Raw genomic sequence first — 23,402 nt, 5'->3', positions numbered from 1 at the left:
ATTTTGATTCATAATGTTTCAACACCGAAAACACAGTACATCGCTAATCACAATTATTTAATCAACTTAAATTTGCAATGTTGACTGCCCTAGTTTGAAGTAAATATTGTGATGTGATTGCAGTTTCAAAATGGTATGTTCTTTCGTAAATAAAAGCCCTACTTCATCATACAAGACTGTCGCACAAAACTAGTGAAAACAGCCGATCTACAAGCACAAACGCCTCGCACAAACGCCTCGCACCGCGACGGTTTTGGAGATACAAGGTTTCCACCGGACAGCAAAACTAAAGGTGTCATTGTGTGGGTGTGTCTCCCTGTGTGCCCCCAGCGCCCCCAGCCCTGGTGGAGTGGCCGGAGAGCCTGACGCGGCCCCGCGCGGGCACCGCCCGCTTCGTGTGCCAGGCGGAGGGCGTGCCCACGCCAACCATCACCTGGCTGAAGAACGGAGAGAAGGTGCACTCCAACGGGCGCGTCAAGATGTACAACAGGTACTTTAACCCTTTAAGACCCAAGGCCGGGTCCTACAAAATGTCTTCTCGGTTTCTGAAAAACGTATGTTTCTATTATCAGTGGTTCTCAAACTTTGTAATGTCAAGGACCCCTAGAATGATATGATATGTATTATTTGACCACGGACCCCCCATCTCAAAATATTGTGTCCCAGGGACCCAGAGAAAGAATGATTTGAGTTACAAATGTTCGCTTTAAACTGTATATTCAAAGAATATCATGATTCTTCCAAGATAGCAGACATTTACAGGTCCATTTACTGTAGTTCCATTTCCATAAATTGTCACTTTAGAAACGAAAACAATGTTTCACATTAACTTAAACATCTGGGGACCCCCCCAAAATAATTTGGGGACCCCCCTGGGGGTCCAGACCCACAGGTTGAGAACCAGCACCCTGTCGTACTTGCTGTGCTGTTTGCAATTTGTTAATAAAGTAATCAATCAATCAATCAATCAACCAATCAACCAATCAATCAATCCCTCCCTCTCTCCTCCCCCCCTGCAGCAAGCTGGTGATCAACCAGATCATCCCGGAGGACGATGCCATCTACCAGTGCCTGGCGGAGAACGGCGGCGGCTCGGTGCTCACCATGGCGCGGCTCATCGTGGTGATGTCGGAGGACCGGCCCAGCGCGCCCCGCAACGTGCGCGCAGACACCGTGTCCAGCTCGGCCATCCTGCTGGCCTGGGACCGGCCGCTCTACAACTCGGACAAGGTCATCGCCTACTCCGTGCACTACATGAAGGCAGCGGGTGAGACGGAGCGACAGAGAGATCTCTTTCATCACGTACTTCTGTCTGTGGGTCTTCTGACCAAAGCAACTCCCGGCCATTAGGGGGAAAAAAAAATGTTGGCCTTCGTTCCATTTTGGGGGCTGGGCGGCCAACAAAGTAAATCGTCACTGTCGGGCAGAAACCTCATATCTCCAAGTTTCAAATGTGTACATTTTTCCGCAAAGCAAAGCCCTGCTTCATCATACAAGGCCATCGCACAAAAGTAGTGAAAACAGCAGATCTACAAGCACACAACGCCTCGCAGTGCAAGGCGTTGTGTGCTTGTAGATCGGCTGTTTTCACTAGTTTAAATCATTTTTAAAATGATAAATACAAAACAAACAGTTTTGGACATACAAGGTTTCCACCCGACAACAACGAAATATAACTCATGTAATTGGCCCACTGGCTTGTCACTTGTCATGATCTGAAATGGCAAATCTTTGAGTAGCAGCAGAGCTATAGAGAGATCTCTCTCTATAGCACGCAATGAAGGCCTCTCCAACTCTTTTTCCCGAGCTGAATCAGGGGCCCAGCATGTCCCTGGCATTAACCCACCACAGAACCCCATTAGTCCAAGAGTGTACAAGTGGAACCATTTGTACACTACCAGAGTTAGACCTGTAAGGGTCCATTTGGTTCCTAACTATCAAGCATTTAGCTGGGGACCCCTGTAACCCACTGGCCTCAAGGACCCCCAGACCAAGCAAGATATAAGGTTGAAAATAGGCAAAGTGTTCCTTTAACTTACGCACTCCGTACTACGCTGGTGTCGCTTGCCAAAAAAATAATTGGCAAGCTAACAACCATACGACACTTTGTCAACTTTGCTGTTGACACTGTCAGAGTGTAAATTACACTGTGTTTTTTTACCCACTTGAACCCCAGCATATTCCGGTGGGGATCGTTAGCCAAAAATAGCAGATCTACAAGCTTGCAATGCGCTTGTAGATCGGCTATTTTTGGCGAAGGGCTTTGGTGTACGAGACGGAAAAAGTGGTCAAAGTGCAAGTCGTAACTCGACTCGGGTTACGACAACCTTGAGTCCAGTTCTCTTACAAAACGGTCAGGGGTTTTTAAGTGGTCACCTCATGACGTCTATCGTGGGGATAATATTGAATGTATTGAGACATTTAACTTTAATGTTTAATGTTAATGGAGTCCGCGTTAGCCTCGGGGCTTGAGTTTCATGCCGCTTCCCCTCCGGGTGGAATGTGGGAGGTGAACCATCTGGTGTCAATAGTGGTGCTAGCTGGGCAGAGGTCAGGGGGAAAGGGTGATTACTCTGGACGGGCCAAAGAAGAACAACAGCTTTCTCTCTGCAAACAGGAATGTTTTCTTCTGCACCAGTGGCGTTATATCTTCCAGCCTCTCAGTGGCGTCGGTTCAGCAAAAGCTAAGGTATGGCAACATGACTGGTGTCTTGCACGCGTGCGGAGGCGCGCGTGCAAGACACCAGCCATGTTGCCATACCTTAGCAACAGGCATGATGAATTTATTTGAAGAAGTACATTTAGTTTTTTTCCCCCTAGTAGCCAAGGTATAGCAGCTGCCATACCTTGCCGTACCCAATTGAAGCCTCTGCACCAGTGGTTTTACTCCTTGCAGCCTCTTCTTCTCAGCTCCGGGCCGCTAAGCTAGAGTTGCAAAGCGTATCGTCTCATGTCGGGATGTCCAAAACCGTTGCTTTTCAGGAAACGGAGGGAAAAAAAGTTGCGTTCCAATGGAGGTGTGTGACGCCGCTACAAGCTACAGTATATCGAGTCCTTAACATTCTATATTTCATTTCAAGATTTTTCCCACACCGAAGATGTAAACATTGGACCGCCAGTAATTATTCCGTGCGGTTGTGGAACTGCGCTCTATAAGAGGAGAGGGAGTTAAAACATGCATGCAGGATGGGCTTTATTAAAGCCAGGATGCAGGACACACACTATTCATGGAGACCACAAGGCCTGTAGTGTTGAGAGAGGGACCCCCTCAGGTCTTTCACTTCTCCTGGGAACCTCGGCCCTTCTTCCACAACAAGAGTCACACCGGGAACAATACAGCATCTCCCAGAAGAAAAAAATAAAAAAACGTCTTCAGCTTGCAGTGAATTCAAGCGCTAACCTTCCATTGTAGACGGACGCCACTGGACTCCCATTGAGAGCAGGGGGGGGAAATGTACAGAATCCAAGGCCACGAAAGAAGCACCTGCTTGGATTACGACGTGGTTTAATACGGAAGTAGAGAGAGAGAGAGAGAGAGAGAGAGAGAGAGAGAGAAAAGAAGTTCAACAGTTTCTCTCTTGTTTCCTCCTTTTGTCTTGAGTGGCATCTGTCAAGTATTTTGTTGCTCTTGATCAGGGGGGTTCTCAAAGTGGGGTCCGGGGACCCCCTCGCTATATAGGTCCTTAAAGGGGCGTTGTTGTTCCTGGCAGGTCCCCAGATAGTTAGGAGCCAAAATGGACCCTTAAATGGCGGTCTGTTACAGGTGTTCCTAGAATGCATGCCAAAGCCGGGGGTCCTTGAATTGAAAAAGAGAAAAGAAAAAAGTTTGAGAAACCACTGCTCTTGAATAAGAATCAGTGACGTGCTCCATGAATGAGCGCTCGTTGACATTGACAGTAGTGCCACACACACACACACACGCACGCACGCACGCACACACACACACACACACACACACACACACACACACACACACACACACACACACACACACACACACACACACACACACACACACACACACACATACACACAGTCACACACACGCTCTGCACCTGAGTTCACATGGGCGGAAGCTCACGTCTAAATGGAAGTTCTGCTGAAAGGAAGGACTAATTAGCCTGGATAATGGAATGTGCTAATCTATAAGTGTTTTTTTAACACACACAGGAAGGCTAAGGTTTTCTTATACACCATTCAGGGAGGAGCAGCGGTGCATTCATTCAGGCTATAGCGGACAAGGTTTTCTTAGATTGCCCTCAAGGATGTTGTTTACCAGCTCGGCACAAATCAGCCATTCACACACTCACTGTGCGCAGGCGGAGGCCACGAGTGAGTCTTTTTTGTGTGGCTCCGTTAAGCCTTTTTCAGACACAGCGCCTACAGTACACGCTCTGGGCTTGGATCCGCCAGGCAGCACCGCGGGCCTCCCCGCGCGAATGCACACATTTCTACCGTTGTGGCGGGTGGGCGTGTGCGCGAGACCAGCACCAGAACGCAACCGTTTCGCGGAAGTCGCGCGCGCTTGTCGACACTCGCCTCTTATTGAAAATGAATTACTAGGCACGTCTGTGGCTTTACCCGGCCCCTATAATCTCCTCTAATTAAAGAGTTACCATGAGAGAGAACAATGTCCAGAATAATTAGTGACATTTTGGCTTTGGGATGAAGTGCCAGCCAGTAGGTGAACTTTGTGTCAAGCTTTTTGTTCATCTCCAACGTTCCTTCCCACGTTGGGTGGGAAGGCGTTAAGATGTAAAAATACGTTGGTTTGGTTTAGGGCTGGGCAATAAATATATCGATGCTATCGTGATATGAGGCTAGATAGATATAGATAGATTTTGGAAAATACAAGCTCGCTACACATATAGCATAGTTTGGCTATTGGCTATTTTTGCTATTTAGGGGGGAAATTAATTGATATTATCGTCAGAATATGAATGGTAGGAGGTATTTGGTCAAATAAATATCGCCCTGCCCTAGTTGGGTTCATTTTGATCGGTATTGATAACCCTTTAACATGGCTCTTATTTGTGTTCTTTCCCAATGACCAAGGGTTGAACAACGAGGAATACCAGGTTGTCATCGGCAACGATACGACCCGGTACATCATCGATGACCTGGAGCCTGCCCGCAACTACACCTTCTACGTGGTGGCCTACATGCCCATGGGAGCCAGCCGCATGTCCGACCACGTGTTCCAGGACACCCTGGAAGACGGTGAGCCACTTACTCCTGTCTGCCATCAACTTGTATGTCCAACGCTGTTACCAGGGGTCATCAATATGTCCGTACACGGACAAATGTGTCTGACTTAGTCTTCAAAATATTTAATTTTCTTTTTTTTTACACACCATTACAATGTTCTTATTTTGATCATAAGACCCTTGCAATTACTGCATGTGAAGTCTCCACTAGGGTTTCTATTTACTACGCCACGCAAAATAGGAGTCTAACTATGCTAGCGGTTCTCAAGTGGCTCTCGCGATGCGACGCATCGTGACCTTGTAGATTTGCTATTTTCAAAAGATTTTTATACATTTGAAAACTTGTGAAACTGGACATTCTGCATAATGAGTACTTTCTACTTTTGGTACCTTTTTGAAGTACATTTTGATATCAATACTTTTGTACTTTTTTACTCAAGTAAATTTAGAATTCCAGACTTTTACTTTTGCATAGCAGTGGGCGTGGTTACGGCAAGGGTTCCCAAACTTTTTTGCCTCAGGGCACCCCTATAAATATTTGTTTCATCCGAGGCATCCCCACATTATATTCATAATTTTCACTCCCAGCACCTTATATTTATATCTTATTAGCGATTGTGTTGCAAGGAAAGCGTTGAGATAATAGCCATTTTGGATAGAACTGACTTACTTCAATTTAAAAATTATACTAAATATTTGTGTCCAAATACATTTCAAATATTAACAAATTATCTCGCGGCACCCTGGACTGCTGTCACGGCACCCCAGGGTGCCACGTCACCCACTTTGAAAACCCCTGGTTTATGGGACGCCACAAAAAAAACGACTATTCTTTTTTTTTACAAAAATATTCATATCAATTATCAACAGTACTTTGTTCTTTTCATACTTCTCTGTACCTTTGTAACCTTAACTGCTGTGCCACCTCTGGGCGTCTGATTCCCACCCTTGGGATAATAAAGGTATCTATCTATAACATATCTATCTATCTACACACACAGTGCCTCTCCGGGCCCCCGAGCTGAGCCTGACCAGTCGCAGCCCCACCGACATCCAGGTGTCCTGGCAGCCGCTGCCTGACAAGCTGAGCCGCGGCCGCGTGTCGGCCTACCGGCTGTCCCACCGCACCATGGCGGAGCAGGCCGCCACGCAGCTGGAGCTGGCCGGAGGCACCACCTCCCACCTGCTGGAGCGGCTGCAGCCCGACACCATCTACCTGCTCCGCATCGCCGCCGCCACCGCCGTGGGCTGGGGGGAGCAGTCGGCCTGGACCTCCCACCGCACGCCCAAGGCCTCCAGCGCTAAAGGTACCCAACGCCAGAAGACTTATGTCCCCGTCTTTTTGATGTTTTTTTTTTTTAGCGGTGACTCTGCGCTCCAGTGCTTGACCCGAGTGTGTGTAGGTATGTATCTATGCAGTGTACTCATACACCTCGTATGAGTAGCAACAGCTGCAATACCGCTGGGTGACCAAGTGGCGCTGTGAGAAGCCTCGACATTAACACTTGGGATAGTTTAAGTGTATAGAGGATATATGCACATTTCTAAAGTGACAATTTAAGGACTTTTTAATACCTCGAAAATGACAAATTAAACATTGGCAAAATTGACAAATATTAGAAGCAGAAATTGTCAAAATAGCCGATCTACATGCTAGAACCTCAACTCTTAGTGCTATCCAGGGTCAGGGGTCCCCAGTTAAGATATGATCACAAATAAGTCCCGACCCACTGTTGTAGATGCTATGGCTGCACGCTCTGCTAAACCAGTCATCATCTCCACTCTAAGTCTGGCACACAGAGGAACACACAGTGACCTCCTCCACACTCTGGAGTGGCTGGAAGGATCTTCTCTGTACACCACTGGTTCTCAACATCTGCTCCGGGGACCACCTGGGGTCCAAAGAATGGACCCTGATGGGTCATTGCTTCTTCTCCTCCAGAGCAGTGGTTCTAAACCTGTGGGTCGGGACCCAGGGGGTCCCCAAATTATTTTGAGGGGTCCCCAGATAATTACCTTAATGTGCAACATTGTTTTCTCACTCAACAGTAAACAAACCAACATAAAGTTTAAGTGTATAGTGAGGGTATAATTATGCACATTTCTAAAGTGGTCATTTCTAAATGATCAATTAAACATTGGCCAAATTGTCAAATATTAGAGGCAAAAATTTTGAAAATAGCCATGAAGCGTTGTGAGCATGTAGATCTGCTATTTTCACAATAGAACAGTGTTATACAAAATGTAATGCCTGCCTCAACTCTTAGTGCTCGTCAGGTGGGGGGGTGGGGGGGTGGGGGGGGGGGTCCCCAGTTAAATATGATTATTTTGGGGGGTCGCAGCCTGAAAAGGTTGAGAACCACTGCTCCAGAGTGAAGTTGTGAGGATATTTGGGGAGCAGCCTCGGCCCACATAAGAAGAGCTTTTTCTTTTTTTTTGCTCTAATAATCTTGTTAAGGCATTGCGTTTTGTTACTCGCTGACCTTTGGCCTGCAGTGTCAGTAACATTGGAATGGCTTCAGTCATGGGTCATAAAGAAGAGGACCCAGGACCCTCCGGGGGCCATGGCAGGAGAATAGAGGCCGTTCACAACCCAACATCTGAAGCTTCGGGTGGGGTTGGGCTTGGGGAGGATTGGGTATTTTTTTTCTTTCCTATCTCTTGTTTTCTCCATGTCTCCATTTATTTCGCATAGGAACGGACAGGGTTCTTCTCTTGGAAGGCGTCGTTGGTTCGGTAGAAAATAAAGACCTCCTCGCTCACACGATAGCTTGCAGCCACAAGTACTGCAGCGAGCCGAGGAAGTGGAGGTTAGGAGTGGAGGTTAGGTGGACTTTGTTGTTGCGGTGGGTTCCTGGAAAGAGAGAGAGAGGAGGGTGGGGGAGGGGGTGGTCACTGCTGTGGTATGTCCATCAGATGGACACTGGTGCAAAGCACTCCTTTTTGTTTTTAAATGAAGGACTACCAGTCCACTTACTAAACCTTGCATTGTTCCATTGTACCAACTCTGCAGCTGTGTTTTCTTAGAGGTTTTGAGACATTATTACTGAGGGGGGGGGGGAGACAATATTGCACAACCCAAATGGAATCATTGTGGATCTCTGGATCTCTGATGATCCACATGGGAGCCACACTGCTCCCATGTGGATCTCACACATCAGTCATTTATGAGGGGCCTAGTGGTTAACGTGCGTACCACACGTGCGTACCACATATAGGCTCTGATGTAGCCTGACAGCGGCTCCCGGGTTCGATCTCCGAACCCAGCGGACCATTGCTGCATGTCACTCCCTGACTTTCTCCCCAATTTCCTGTCAATCTACGGTGCTGTTGCGAAATCAAGGCAGAATCTCCCCCAAGTTTGGGGTTCAGGCCGATCAGAGCCCTGTTGACTTCCTTTCTAAAGTTTTTCTGTCACTCTGATCTGTCCAGCGTTTTGGCAGGATTAGCAACACAGACAGACAAACAGACGTCTTCTAGACGGCTAGACTCTCCCAGGGACCAGGCCACGTCATAAAAAGACTAATGTTACAAAGTGCCTGCAGATTGAGTCAGTTTGTTTATTTTCTCATTTAAATCTTGCACAATAAAATAATAAAACTATTTAACCACTTTAGTTTATATTGTGCCAATCTACAAGTTGTGAGCTTAGCCATTATGACGCCATAAAGGCCTGCAAAAACACATTTTAGTCGTCAAAGTAAACTGAGATGTAGTCGACTAAAATCGCATGATATTTAGTAGACATTTCAGATGACTAAAACATGACAAAAACTAAATGGAATTCTATTCGAAAGACCATGACTTAACACAATTAGTGCTGCAGGGTATGAAGGGTTAACTTTTCTTTGACGCCACGCAGATCTGCCCATTAGCACACGCTCTTATTGTGAAAGGCCTGCCTGGAATGTGTGTACACACACGGACTGTTGAATGACATCAACGATTACGTCATCTAGTCACATGACATGTGTCATGTGACAGTGTGTCATGGCGGCCGCCAGGCTTGCCTTGCTATTGTTGTTTGGAGCTGTGCTTTGGGTTTAAAAGTCTTATTTGGAGTAAATGAAGTCTCTTTATGGGCCTCTCCATTGACTTAACATGGAGGAGCTTCACTTCGCGTGCACGCCCAACGTGCGTTTTAAACAAATCGCGGACATTACCGATGCGGCCGCGACCGGAGCTACATACTGTAAGTATTAATACATTTACTGTAAATACAGTAAGATTGACGGTGAGCGCTGTCAATGGCGTTGTGTAGTAACCGGTTTTAATGACGGTGAGGATCGTCAAGGGCAGCAGAACAGTTAACACAATTAGTGCTGCAGGGTATGAAGGGTTAACTTTTCGTTGACGCCACGCAGATCCGTCCATTAGCACACGCTGTTATTGTGTAAGGCATGCCTGGAATGTGTGTACACACACGGACTGCTGAATGACATCAACGATTACGTCATCTAGTCACATGACATGTGTCATGTGACAGTGTGTCATGGCGGCCGCAAGGCTTGTCTTGTTGTTGTTGTTTGGAGCTGTGCTATGGGATATAAAGTCTTATTTGGAGTAAATTAAGTCTCTTTATGGGCCTCTCCATTGACTTAACATGGAGGAGCTTCACTTCGCGTGCACGCCCAACGTGCGTTTTAAACAAATCGCGGACATTACCGATGCGGCCGCGACCGGAGCTACATACTGTAAGTATTAATACATTTACTGTAAATACAGTAAGATTGACGGTGAGCGCTGTCAATGGCGTCGTGTAGTAACCGGTTTTAATGACGGTGAGGATCGTCAAGGGCAGCAGAACAGTTAAAAGAATCGTGGGATAAAAAAGAAGAAAAAAAGGGAATTACAAGACATTTCTAGGTAATTGTCAAGCCTAAATGCGTTAAACCAAATCCAAACCTGCAGTCTAAACCACCACTATACCTCTGCTCTTCCCTGCAGTGCCGCTGGCTCCTGACCTGCAGCTGGAGCCGCTGAACTGCACCACCATCGTGGTGCGCTGGCAGCTGAGCCGGGGCAACTCTGCCAGCGTGCAGGGCTTCAGGCTCTTCTACCACCAGGAGAGCCGGCCAGAGAACGCCCCCGTCCAGCTGAGGGCCCAGGACAACACCCACACCATCGGAGGCCTCGGTGAGTTTCTATCTTTATTGCAGTATGAAAACCTGCAGATCATGTCCGTCCTTCACACCTCATGTCACGCTCCATATGGCCAAAGTCCCTGATGTCATCAATATTAAGCCCATTTCTGGGAATGCCCATATATGGTCTGTGCCTCAGTCACGCCTCATGTCACGCTCCATATATGGCCAAGATCCCTGATGTCATCAATATTAGGCCAATTTCTGGGAATGCCCATATATGGACATACTAGTTAAAAAAAAAAAAAAAAAAAGTCATTTACCACTGTTTCAGGGTTGTGGTTGTGGCACTCGGTTTCGCCTCGTGCCATAACCCTGAAACAGTGGTAAATCAGCCAACAACCCACTCCCTCTCATGGTAAATGGCATACTTGGCACACAGCAAGCCTCCTGCCTCAAGTGGGCTCACCGCGTGAGGAAGAGCTGCCGTAGTGTTCCAACCCCTCCCTCCCTTCCTCCTAAGCTCCTCTCTCTCTCTCTCTCTCTCTCTCTCTCTCTCTCTCTCTCTCTCTCTCTCTCTCTCTCTGCCTAACGCCGTTCTACTGACAAATCTCTCTCTTGATTTACAAGTCAGCTGCTGACCACCTGGTTGGCCACAGATGGTCAGTTGTCCAGTGAGTTGGCCTGGGACCTCTGTCCTCTCCTCTCTGTCCTAGCTGACCCCCCGGGCCAAAGGAGAGCCTCTCTCTCTCTACCGTCCAGCCCCGGTCCAGCAGCTGTTGGACGGATATTGAAATCCTGCAGAAAAAGAGGAGGGTGGGGGGGGGGGGGGGGGGGGGGTCTCTTTGTAAAGCCTAAAGGAAGCCACCCGGTTTGGAGCTCGTGAAAAGACACGTACATCCAATTAATCAATCGCGACTTTGACGGTCTGTCAATAGATCCCCTGCTCTCTGCCGCCTGCCGCCACCAGCTCTGTGCACGCTGCTCTTCTTCTCCCCTAGGGGTACGCAGAGGTACTGCAGGTGATGAGTTGAGACATGAAGCACCCGGTAAACAGTGCACTGCTTGGACTGAGTTTTGATTCTACGTTTATTGTTATCGATTAGTCTTGTTAATGCTTCTCATTGGTTAAATATTTATAAAACCCCACAGGCAGACTTATAAGCACTTTCACTGTTCAAGAAATAGCTAAACACTATACACTCTCGTTCGAAGAAGTTAGTAAATTAATTTACAAAGAAAGAAAAGTTAAAATATGGACATAACAAGGTTTCTACAACAAACAAACAAATCAATCAATCAATCAATCCCTGGCATGGAGAGTGACATAACAAAATGCCTCCTAGGTTGAGAAAGGAAAAGGGAAGGATTCCTTTAACTCCCCCCCCCCCCCTCCTTGACAGGGCACTGTGTGCAAAGCAGCAGCGCTTCTGAGGACAGCAAAAAAAAGGCCTTTTTTATTGTGACGTGTGATTTATGAGGTTGTTTTATGGCTGCTCTGAGCAGCATTGCTGGGGAGGGAGAGAGAGAGAGAGAGAGAGAGAGAGAGAGAGAGAGAGAGAGAGAGAGAGGAGAGAGAGAGGACCAGGCCAGGGGAACATCAAAGAGAGCCATTGTGTTTGGCCAGGAGGGACACAAAGGTAGTTTATTAGCCAAGAGTCAAACACAACTCAACCTCTCTCCACTATAAATGTGCTGTGCTGCTGTGCTGTGCTGTGCTGTGCTGTGCTGTGCTGTGCTGCTGTGCTGTGCTGTGCTGTTGTGCTGTGCTGTGCTGTGCTGTGCTGTGCTGTGCTGCTGTGCTGTGCTGTGCTGTGCTGCTGTGCTGTGCTGTGATGTGCTGTGCTGTGCTGTGCTGTGCTGTGCTGTGCTGTGCTGTGCTGCTGTGTTGTGCTGTGCTGTGCTGTGCTGTGCTGTGCTGTGCTGTGCTGTGCTGCTGTGCTGTGCTGTGCTGTGCTGTGTTGTGCTGTGCTGAGCTGTGCTGTGCTGTGCTGTGCTGTGCTGCTGTGCTGTGCTGTGCTGTGCTGTGCTGTGCTCTGCTCTGCTGTCGGCCGAAAGTGGGCCTTCCCCCCCCCCCCCCCCCCCCCCCCCCCACAGAAGTGCCTTTTAACTCATCTAGTGCCTTTCGCGTGATGTCACGCAATAAGTACTAGAGTACGTATAGTGCCGAATGCGCGATGTCGCGCGAAAAGTAATATATTACTGTAACGGCGAGTAAAAATACCTAGTACAATGGCCGACGCTCCGGAGACGAAATCCGCGCTGATTTGTCATCATCACGGCTCCACGAGCACACAATAGTCATCCCATAACATTGAGGTGGACGGCCGATCTCATCTTTAATGTCCATTATCTCAAAACAACACTTTAGAAGCGAAGATGGAGGCAGATGCTCGCTTATAAAACACATGTATAAACGCTCCTATGCAATCCAGCATGGCACCACGTAAACAATGATCGGTTCCGTCGCAGGATCCGATGACGTCAGACCGGAAGTACTTCCGGTCTAGACTTCTGGCCTTCAAAATAAGACAATGGCCGTTAATGGGGCCGGGAGGGGGCACTCTGGACCCCCTAATCCGTTAATGTCCTGGGCTCTGGATGAGTTAACATAAATTGTCCAGAAGGACCTCTGTTAGGACACGATCCCACCGCACTTTTATTTTACCTATGAAGGTGGATTATGCCAAAGGAGCGGTTTGCTGCTATTTGCGGATTTCTGGAGAAAATGAAGAAAGAAAGAAAGAAAAAATGTTCCATTCCCATTGAAATGCATTTGCGGAATCCGCCCTCATAAGTAGAATAAAAGTGTGACTGTGCCCTAACAAGAGTATTTCTACATTTCAGCATTTAGACTTTTAGTAAAAGTGTGACCGTGCACAAGTACAAGTCCAGAAGCATTGATATCTAAATGGAACCAAAGTTCCAAAAGTAGAAAAGTCTTATGCACGTGCAAGTTTTTGTCCCAAGTTTTCAAATGAATAAAATATTATAGTATACCGTAAATAACTTTTGAAAATCGCAGATCTACAAGCTAGCTCACAATGCGGTCGCACCCCGAAGCATTATTGTGAATAATCATATTCATAGGGTAAAGGTGCAGTGTATAAATAAATAAAACCATGCTGTCAGGTGACGGTTACGAGTACATCAGTCACTTTTATGACCCTCCGTTTGATTTGAAGGCCGGACGACGTCAGAAAGAGAGGAATGTGTTGGAGACGGCGGTTGTGAACTTGACAGCATCAAAATGCTGCCATTCCAAAAGATTTACACTTCGTTGCATGACCTTGCAACTCTGCACGTTGTGAGCTTGTAGATCTGGGGCCACATACGACGTGCCAAAAACGTCAGATCTACAAGCTCACAAAGCGTCGCTTGTCGCTTGTTTGCAAAAAAGCACTGGCTAGCTGGGAGGTTGAGCGGCCGCTTGGGGAATCGGAAGGTTCCTGGTTTAATCCCTGACATTCCCCCTGGGTAACTTAGTGTCGAAGTGTGCTTGAGCAAGACACTGAAACCCTAAAGTTCTCCTGACGGATTGAGCAGGCTGGTGCCTCCACCTTCTGTGTATGACTGTGTGTGTGTGTGTGTGTGTGTGTGTGTGTGTGTGTGTGTGTGTGTGTGTGTGTGTGTGTGTGTGAGAGAGAGAGAGAGAGACAGAGACAGAGACAGAGACAGAGAGACAGAGAGAGCTAAAACAGCCATCGTACCTATAGCCGGCACGGCGTTGCACACAAACAAACAAGCACGGAGATGTTTCTGGAAGCCAGCTAGTGTTTGTTCTGCTTGAAAGGCTGCTGGTGTGAAAACTAGAGCTGAACCTTTTCTGTTTTGTTTTGCGTTGTTGTCACCTTGTGTAGCCTTTGTAGGGTCTGTGTGTGACAGGAGAGAGAGACAGAGAGAGTGATAGACAGACAGAGAGAGAGAGAGAGAGAGAGAGAGAGACAGACAGACAGACAGACAGAGAGAGAGAGAGAGAGAGAGTGAGAGACAGACAGACAGACAGACAGACAGAGAAAGAGAGAGTGCAGTGAGAGTGTGCAGTGGTGTGTGCAGTGGTGGAAAAAGTACTTCATACTACTTCATACTCCAATACTCCAATGTAGAAAAACTATTTTACAAGTAAAAGTCTGGTATTAAAAATGTACTTGCGTAAAAGTACAAACATAATCGTGTCGGTGGCGGATGCCACCGACACGAAGCGGAGGTGGGCATCGGCCTGAAGGGAGCGCAATGTTGCCTTGTCAAACAACACGGAAGTGTTGATCAAATAGAATCTATTTTTGCTTACTGCATCGTCTATTTCTCGCTTCAAATGTTTTCAACATTCTTGAGAGCAACGTTTAGTTGTAAATGACACTGTGTGTTTGTTTAGAGCGGAACGGTCTGTTATCAAGAAATGACACGCCGCTGATTTCAGCGATTGACCTATCAGAAGCAAGCATTCAACCAAGCCGTGTAATAAGTAATAATAATTAAAATCTACAAAGTAACTAGTATGCTTAAACATTTTTTGTAGTGGAGTAAAAAGTACAATATTTGCCTCAGGAGATGTAGTGGAGTAGAAGTAAAAGTAATGAAGATTCGAAATACAAACAAAAGTATTTGAGTACACATTAACTGAGTAAATGTACTCTCTCGTTACTTTACACCACTCTGTGTGTGTGTGTGTGTGTGTGTGTGTGTGTGTGTGTGTGTGTGTGTGTGTGTGTGTGTGTGTGTGTGTGTGTGTGTGTGTGTGTGTGTGTGTGTGTGTGTGCGTGCGTGTGTGTGTGTGAAAGAGAGAGAGAGAGAGAGTTGACATTTATGGCCCCTGCTCAGGCATTGCTTGCTGGGGCTAGGGGCCGGGGTGGGGGGGGTGGTGGGGGGGGTGTGGGGGGGGTCTTTCACAGTGCTGAACAAAGCCTCATGAGGCCAACATGATCTGCATGGGGGCTGTAAAAGTCAGGTGACCACAAACAGCTCAAAAATGTCCCCTTTAATACAAACCGCTATAATTTACGGGGGGGGAGAAGAGCCTCCATGATTTATCCCTCTAGGAAGGACAGCGGAGCGAGGACCACCTTGACACCTTATGATGAATGTGACAGCACAGAGCGGTGCTGGGACACGTTAAAGGAGCACTTTGTTGTTTTTACAACAAGGGTTCATATTTTAGATCAGGGGTCTTCAACGTTTTCAGGGCCAAGGACCCCTTAGCTGCCTGAGAGAGAGATGAAGCAGGGAGGGACCCCCCACAACCTTTTCATAGATTCCATATAGTTTCATCGTTTGACAGCGCAATTATCAGTGTATTTTGGATTCATGTCAATGTGTGTTTTCAGATATTATAACCACTTAAACTGTCAATACTTAATAACGTTGACCTTTCACTATGTACTTAGTCTGCTCTTTTTCCCCTCTACACTAAACTTCTTTGCCAAAAATAGCCGATTGACAAGCTCACAACGCCTCGCACCGCGAGGCGTTGTGAGCTTGTAGATCTGCTATTTTTTGCAAAAGTTCTCAGGTTAAGGAAAGTAGGGTCCAAGTGGTTAATATGAAAAAGGAGAAAAAAAGTTTCTATGATTTGGAGGACCCCCTATAGTAACTCTGAGGACTCCCTAGGGGTCCTGGACCCCCTGTTGAAGACCCTTGTTTTAGATCACTGGTTCTCAAACTTTTTTTGCAGTAGCCCCTTATACTGATTTCTGAAGCCAAGTACCCCCTTCCTCTGACTACAACATTTTACTTATGAAATTTACATCAAAAGTCCTGTTCCAATGCCAATATGTTCTAAATAAAACGCCATTACAGATGAGAAGGTTCACACAAAATGTTTTGCAGTACCCCCGCATACCCCTAGGGGTGCACATACCCCCATTTGATTGTTTTTGATTGTAATTAGAGAAAAGAAAAGAGATGAGTGTTAAAATGTTTTCATTGACTGCTTTCTATCGTTTTAGCCATTTTAATGATTTTGATTTCAGTGGGTGGGGGCATGCGTACAAGTGGCTGTGTCTTTTTAGACACAATAAGTCCATTCCCAAGATGCACCACCAAAACCAAAAGTTTTCAAACAAATGTAGTGGAGTAAATGTACAATATTTGGATCCGAGACGCAGTGGAGTATAAGTATAAGTATTGAAAACTGGAAATACTCCAGTAACGTAAAAGTAACTCAAGTACAGTACTTGAGTAAATCTACTTACGGTAGTTACTTTTCACCACTGCAGAGGAGGGCTGTGGACAGTTCAGAAACCTGCCTTTGCCTACCAGTGAAGTCTTCGGTAGACAGGTTTGGTCATTTCAAACTAAACTTTTTCTCTATCTATTTTTTAAATAAATGCAAGAACAATAGCTTCTATTTCAGCATGCTAACTTTCCAGGGAGAAAAAGGCTGTAGTTGTCCATAGCCCACCAATGACATGCAGAGTCAGTAGTGCTAGGACCTCTAATGCACCTTTATTCAAGGCTCTTTACAATGATTACGTTCCGTCCATCTACATGACCCTTCATAAATGGTGCATTTATATAGCAGCCTTCATCCAAAGCGCTTTGCAATGATTGTGCATTACATTCACCAATTAGCAAACATATTCATACACCGATGGCAGAGGAAACCATGCAAGGCTCATCGGGAGCTCAGTGTCTTGCTCAAGGACTCTCTCTCTACGTCCTCCAACTATGTGTCTCCAGTCGGTTCTCCATACGTATGGCCAGCTCATTTGTGCTTTCTGCACCAGCATCTTTCTTTAGTACGTCCACGTAGGACCTAGGTATGTGTGGGACGTCCTTTCCATCGATGCCCGTGTTTTGGTTCCCACAGTACAAGCTTTTTGGTGTCGGTGGCAGTGGCCGGTGAGTCTCATCCTCCTGACTGCTATAATCTCTGATGTACGCTTGGTACAGACACTTGTTGGTAATGTGCAAAGGACACTTGGACACTAACTCTAGGGGGAGCCCGGGATCGAACTGGGAACCTTCCGGTTGCCATGCGTCCGCTCTACCCCTGAGTCACTTAACAAGTCCCCCAGACTTTTTTGGTGTGATCCGTTTCGGTTTAATAAAATATTCAATCAATCAATAAATTGGATGAAATTGGTAACCTGACCTGAAAACGCAATTCAACACTTACATAACGTTGTTGTCGGGTGGAAACCTTGTATCTCCAAAACCGTTCGTTTTGTGTTTATCATTTTAAAAATGATTTAAACTAGTGAAAACAGCCGATCTACAAGCACACAACGCCTCGCACCGCGAGGCGTTGTGTGCTGCGTTGTGTGCTTGTAGATCTGCTGTTTTCACTAGTCTTGTGCGACAGCCTTGTATGATGAAGCAGGGCTTTACTTTATGAAAAAAAACATACACATTTGAAACTTGGAGATACAAGGTTTCTGCCCGACAGTGACGATAAATAAAACAAACCGTTTATTTAACAAACCTTGCTTTCTGCTCATGTGTTAGGGGTATAATATGCGCTTGTCAAGTTGTCAAGTCCTCAGTGTTTATGGGTTTAACGGATCCATTTGCACCAAGGGTCCTCCTCTCTGCCCACCCGGGACCCTTGGTGGGTATCATCACCTATTAAGTGGTGGCATTTTATTCTGGTTGTTGTTGTTTCGCCGTTTTTTGGCGTCCACTTCCTCCCCTTGATCCCTCCCCCCTTCAGGGAGACCCCCCCCCCCCCTCCCTCACACACACACACACACACACACACACACACACACACACACACACACACACACACACACACACACACACACACACACACACACACAGAGCCCCTCCTTTTTGCAGGATTTAGCTTGCCCAGATTCCATGTCAAAGGTCGTGGCCCAGATGTCACAGCCTCCCCTCTGTGTGTGCTGCATAATGCCTGCAGCTTCCATTGTGCCGGTGTGGTGTGGGTCCTGCAGCAGGGGTGGAGGAGGAGGTGGAGAGGTGGAGGTGGGTGGTGGTGGAGGAGTGTGGGACCCCTTCCTCTCCCTGACTGACTGACTGCTCCTCTTCTGTTAGAGGTCGACACCGAGCCACAAACAAAACAAAAGCCCCCGGGACTGTCCAGAATCTGGCCCCTCTCCGTTCAGGGGGGAGGGGGGGTGGGGGGGCCATAAATGGACACGATGGCGCAAGAAAGGCACAGAGTGCACACACAGAGAGGGAGAGAGAGGGAGAGAGAGAGAGTTGTCCGTAGGTGTCATATATCATAAGAAATGACCTCAGGAACTTGTGGTGTGAAGCCTGGCCTGAATCCTAAAGGGTTCACACGACAACAGAGGATTTTTCTTTTTTCTTATTGCCTTTCATGTATAGTAATGTTAGCTAATATATATCGTCACTGTCGGGCAGAAACCTCGTATCTCCAAGTTTCAAATTTGTATGTTTTTAAAGCCCTGCTTCATCAGACAAAAGTAGTGAAAACAGCAGATCTACAAGCTCACAACGTCTCGCGGTGCGAGCCGTTGTGTGCTTGTAGATCGGCTGTTTTCACTAGTTTAGTTCATTTTTTTTATGATAAAAACTAACGGTTTTGGACATATACAAGGTTTCCACCCGACAACAACGATATGTTTATATCAGTTTTGGCTTTAGCTATAGACTCTCCATCCATAACCAATTGAAGCCTATATGTGTACTTCAGTTGACTGGAATACCCCAGGGGTCTCTACTTTGCCCTCTCATTTTCTCCCTCTACACCATAACACTTCTCCGTACAATACATATACAGTATATATCGTCATTGTTGGGCAGAAACCTCGTATCAACCAAGTTTCAAATTTGTATGTTTTTTCGCTAAGTAAAGCCCTGCTTCATCGTACAAGGCCGTCGCACAAAAGTAGTGAAAACAGCAGATCTACAAGCACACAACGCCTCGCACCGTGCTTGTAGATCGGCTGTTTTCACTAGTTTGAATCATTTTTTTAAATGATAAATACAAAACAAACGGTTTTGGACATACAAGGTGTCCACCCGACAACGACGATATATATATATATTTTTAACAACATAAAAAGCAAACATTGAAGTTGTGGCGTTCTGTCCTGTGATGAAGGGTGAAGGTACGAGAGAGAGAGAGAGAGAGAGAGAGAGAGAGGAACCGTGGGCCAACAAAGAGGCTTGTCTCATATTTCACACCCTGTGGTGACCTCAGATTCTTTGAGAGTTTTTATCTGGGCCTGACCTATCGCCCTGGCCCCCGGTCCAGGCTCTGCTCTATGGATGGAGGAGGGGGTCAGCTCCACCCTTCTTAATCTCCTCTCGACCCCCCCAACCTTCGGACATTGTTCTGCCCCCGTGGCCTCCTCCTCCCACTCCCCCTCCCCTCCCCACTCACGCCCACGCAAAAAAACCTTTAAAGTTGCTCTGATCGATATCCGATTCATAATCAGAGCTATGAGCTGATTGACCGCGGCGTGGCGAAATTAAGACCTGAGACGATTCTACGAATGCCTTCCAATCGAGAATGTTCAGACACTTTCAAAAATGTTTCAAAAGTTTCCCGAAATGGCAGATGTGCAAGAGCCGTGAGCTTGTATGTACGTCTGCTTTTTTATTTTAATTTCTTTGAATAGCCAAAGGTAAAATCTAAAATGACACGGACGCCTTGTCGGTTTTAATGTCTTAAGATGGTCATCATGGCAGATCATACATGTCGTTATGCAGTTACTGGCAGCCGAGCTTCCGTAACATGTGCGTTTAGCACGTCAAATAGAATCTTGCAGCTTAAAATCTTGCAGCTTAAAATCTTGCAGCTTAAAATCGGTCTATTTTCGGTCTGACACGACGGCATGGTTCCATTTGTTCGCTCTCAGCAGTGGTGGAAAAGGTACTCACATATTTTACTCAAGTAAAAGTATCAATACTGCAATATAGAAATACTCTGTTACAAGTAAAAGTCCAGAATTCAAAGTTTTCAAATATCTTTTGTGGAGTAAAAGTACAATATTTGGATCCGAGATGTAGTGGAGTAGAAGTAAAAGTATTGAAGTTTGGAAATACTCCAGTAAAGTACAAATACCTCAAAATGTACAAGTACAGTACTTAAGTAAATGTACTTCGTTAATTTACACAACTGACTCTCGTGGGGGTTAAATAAACACTTTGAGGATTGTACAGAGTAGATTGGGGTTACAATATCAATGAAATCTCACTGCTAAACAAAATACCTGCTAAACAAAAAATCAAACTTAGGAGGCTATAGGAGCTTCAAGGTTGTACTTTATTGTTAGGTCTTTTGTACAGGTACATAAGAGTAAAACTTGTTGTTTCCTAGAGTGACGATTGTGATCACTTTTACAGAGTTCTCTTCATACACGTGGAAACACAGTCCAACCTATTTCAAAAATATGCAAATACTCACCAACATACTGCTGCTATTCCGTTCTGTTCTTCTCATGTCATCGCATGAAGCCATAAAGCTAAATATGAACACTTTGACCCGAGAAGAGATATGTTACATACGTCTCAATCCCATATTATGCAAATTCCGAGTCAAAACCTCCTTATTGTAGAAATATAAAATGGCCATTTCTTTGTTCAAACTGGCTTTTGTTCAGATTCGGGGGGGCCTCTCTCCAAAGGTCATTGATTGTGGTGACCGCCGATGACCAGCAGCAGCCTACGCCTTTCCCAGGGGCCATTGTGGTGTGCTTTTTAACCTGGAGGAGAATGGGACGGACTGACCACTGGTGCCCGCTGGCCCGGGCAGGGGTGTCGCACCAAATTCTGGGCCCTGGGTACAAGGGTTCACTGCGGGGCCCCTGTGCTTTAACTATTGAAAAATCATGAAAATCTTTGAATATTTCAAATCCTTCTGAGGTTTTTTTTAAAAACCTATGTTTCTATGTCAGTGGAGCTCAAACCTTTTCATGTGAAGGACCCCCAAAATGGTATGTATTTGGCCACGGAACCCCTTCTCAAAATATTGAGTTCCAGGGACCCCCCCCAGAAGCAAAATTTGAGTTACAAATGTTTGCTTAAAAAATACACATATTCAAAGATTTGCACACATTTTCACGACTTTTCAAAAATAGCAGATCTACAAGCTCGCAGCGCGGCACTCGGTGCCGCGCTGTGAGCTTGTATATCTGCTATTTTTCAATAGCTAAAGTATAAAATAATTAAGGCCCCTCCACCACCTTGGGCCCTGGTAACTCAGTCCCACTTTCCTACCCCTTGTGACGCCCCTGGGCCCAGGCAGGGCAGGGCAGGCGGCGGGGCCCGGGCCCCCCAAAGGATAGGCTGACAGGGGGGTGATGGATAGTGGAGGAACACCAATACAACCACAGCCTGTCCCGAATGCTCTGACCCCGACTGAACTGAACTGAGCTGAACTGACCAGCACACTCTCAGGGCTCTGCCTGAGCATCTGTTATTACCAGAGACCCGCCCTCTCTCTCACCCCGCGCAACGCGTCCTGGCGTGTCGTCGCCGAGCTTGTTCTAGAGCAGGGGTCTTCCAACGTTTCCAGGCCAAGGACCCCCTTAGCTGAGAGAGAGAGGTGAAGCAGGGACCCCCCTCTACATGTATAAATGTGTGATGCAGGTTTACATCAATAGAGACAGATTCATAGACTTGTTTGACAGCACTGTCATCAGTCTATGTTGGATTCATGTTTTTAGTTAAATTGACCTTTCACTCTGTACTTGGTCTGCTATTGTTTTACCTCTACACCAAACGTATTTGCCGAAAATAGCAGATCTACAAGCACTCAACGCCTCGCAGCGCGAGGTGTTGAGTGTTAAAAAATAGCAGATCTACAAGCACTCAATGCCTCGCAGCGCGAGGTGTTGAGTGTTGTAGATCTGCTATTTTTGTCTAAAGTTCTCCTCAGAATTGGGATGCGAGGGTTCAAGTTGTTAATTTAAAAGAAGGATCCTATCAGAAAGATTTGTAGTAACTCTGTGGACCCCCCCAGTGGTCCTAGACCCCCTGTTGAAGACCCCTGTTCTAGAGATTGTCTATTTTCCCTTTTCTTACTACATGTTCTTACTACACGTTAGCTATAACGGTGATTCTAAACCGTGTTAATTTCAATGACCCCCAGTTTGATGTGCATCAGGGACACGGACCCCCATTTGATGTGATTGTTTATTTCTGGGACCACCCCCTCCCCCAATCTGCACTGTATAAATACTCAATTTAACTCTGGTAATGTACAAATGGAAGCAAATGTACAGTCCATTTGGTTCCATTTGTACACTCTCAGGCCTGTAAGGGTCCATTTGGTTCCTAGCAATCATTTAGCCCCCCCGCCCTCCAAGGACCCCTGGGGGTCCCCAGACCCCACATTGAGAGCCAGTGAGCGTGTCTCCAGGCATTATGAGTGACAGTTGTATTAATCATTCAGTATCAGTATGCAGGTAGCTGGTCCATGCATCACACACAGGGATCATCAATATGTCCGTACAAGGACAAAATGTGTCCGTGGCACATGCTTTTTTACACATCTTGATAATGTTCTTATTTCCAGATTTACTACGACACTATGACACATTAAAACTCATTTACTGCCATTTTGAAACAGCTCCCATCAGGGTTCCCCGCCAGAAGCCTCCATTGACTTCAATGTAATTTATAGTGCACGGATCATGCACGCCCATGCACAGATGATGCACCAGATGATGCAGTTTGTTCACAGCTTTCAAACCAAAAAGTCCGATTGGAAATCCGTTCAGGCATTCTTGAGATAATAGCCATTATGTTTTACATGTTATGTAAACAAAAATGGCCGCCCTGTTTGAAAGATGGGGTTGTATGGGGGTTGAACATGCAAAATCGCGATTGAAATCATGCTTACTAGATTTGATGGGGTCCAAAAATAATTTTTCAAAAAGAAAATTTTCAAAACATTTTTTTTTTTTTTTTTTTTTCAAACTCGTCATACTAGTCATAGGCAGAGTGGACACAGCCATATAACTCGTCAAACTAGTCATAGGCAGTAAATGAGTTAAGAGTCCAACCAGTGCGAACCACTGGTTCCATTTGTACACTCTCAAGCTGCATACAAACCTGATGGGTGGAGTGGGGGTGAAGCGAAGGTCGCTTCAGTTGGATTTCTCCAAGTGGGGTGAAGATACCGAAGCAACCGTTCGCGCCGCCCCTTTCGGTTGGATTGCGCCGCGCCCGT

The 23,402-nt window shown here is 46.3% G+C and overlaps 1 protein-coding gene across 1 annotated transcript in view; it reads left to right on the top strand.

Annotated features, from left to right (window-relative positions):
• Positions 1-23,402, top strand: part of prtga (protogenin homolog a (Gallus gallus)) — a gene marked incomplete at both ends in the record, with an annotated part of 62,991 nt that overhangs the window by 27,989 nt on the left and 11,600 nt on the right. The window contains 5 exons of the mRNA XM_080730368.1: positions 331-490; positions 1,020-1,267; positions 5,056-5,220; positions 6,209-6,514; positions 10,155-10,343. Coding sequence (XP_080586494.1) covers positions 331-490; positions 1,020-1,267; positions 5,056-5,220; positions 6,209-6,514; positions 10,155-10,343 — 1,068 coding nt within the window. The remainder of the gene's footprint in view (positions 1-330; positions 491-1,019; positions 1,268-5,055; positions 5,221-6,208; positions 6,515-10,154; positions 10,344-23,402) is intronic.

The sequence above is a fragment of the Nannobrachium achirus genome (genome assembly GCF_963921795.1).
Source record: "Nannobrachium achirus genome assembly, chromosome: 7".
Classification (NCBI taxonomy): domain Eukaryota; kingdom Metazoa; phylum Chordata; class Actinopteri; order Myctophiformes; family Myctophidae; genus Nannobrachium; species Nannobrachium achirus.
This window is presented reverse-complemented; position numbering and strand designations above follow the sequence as displayed.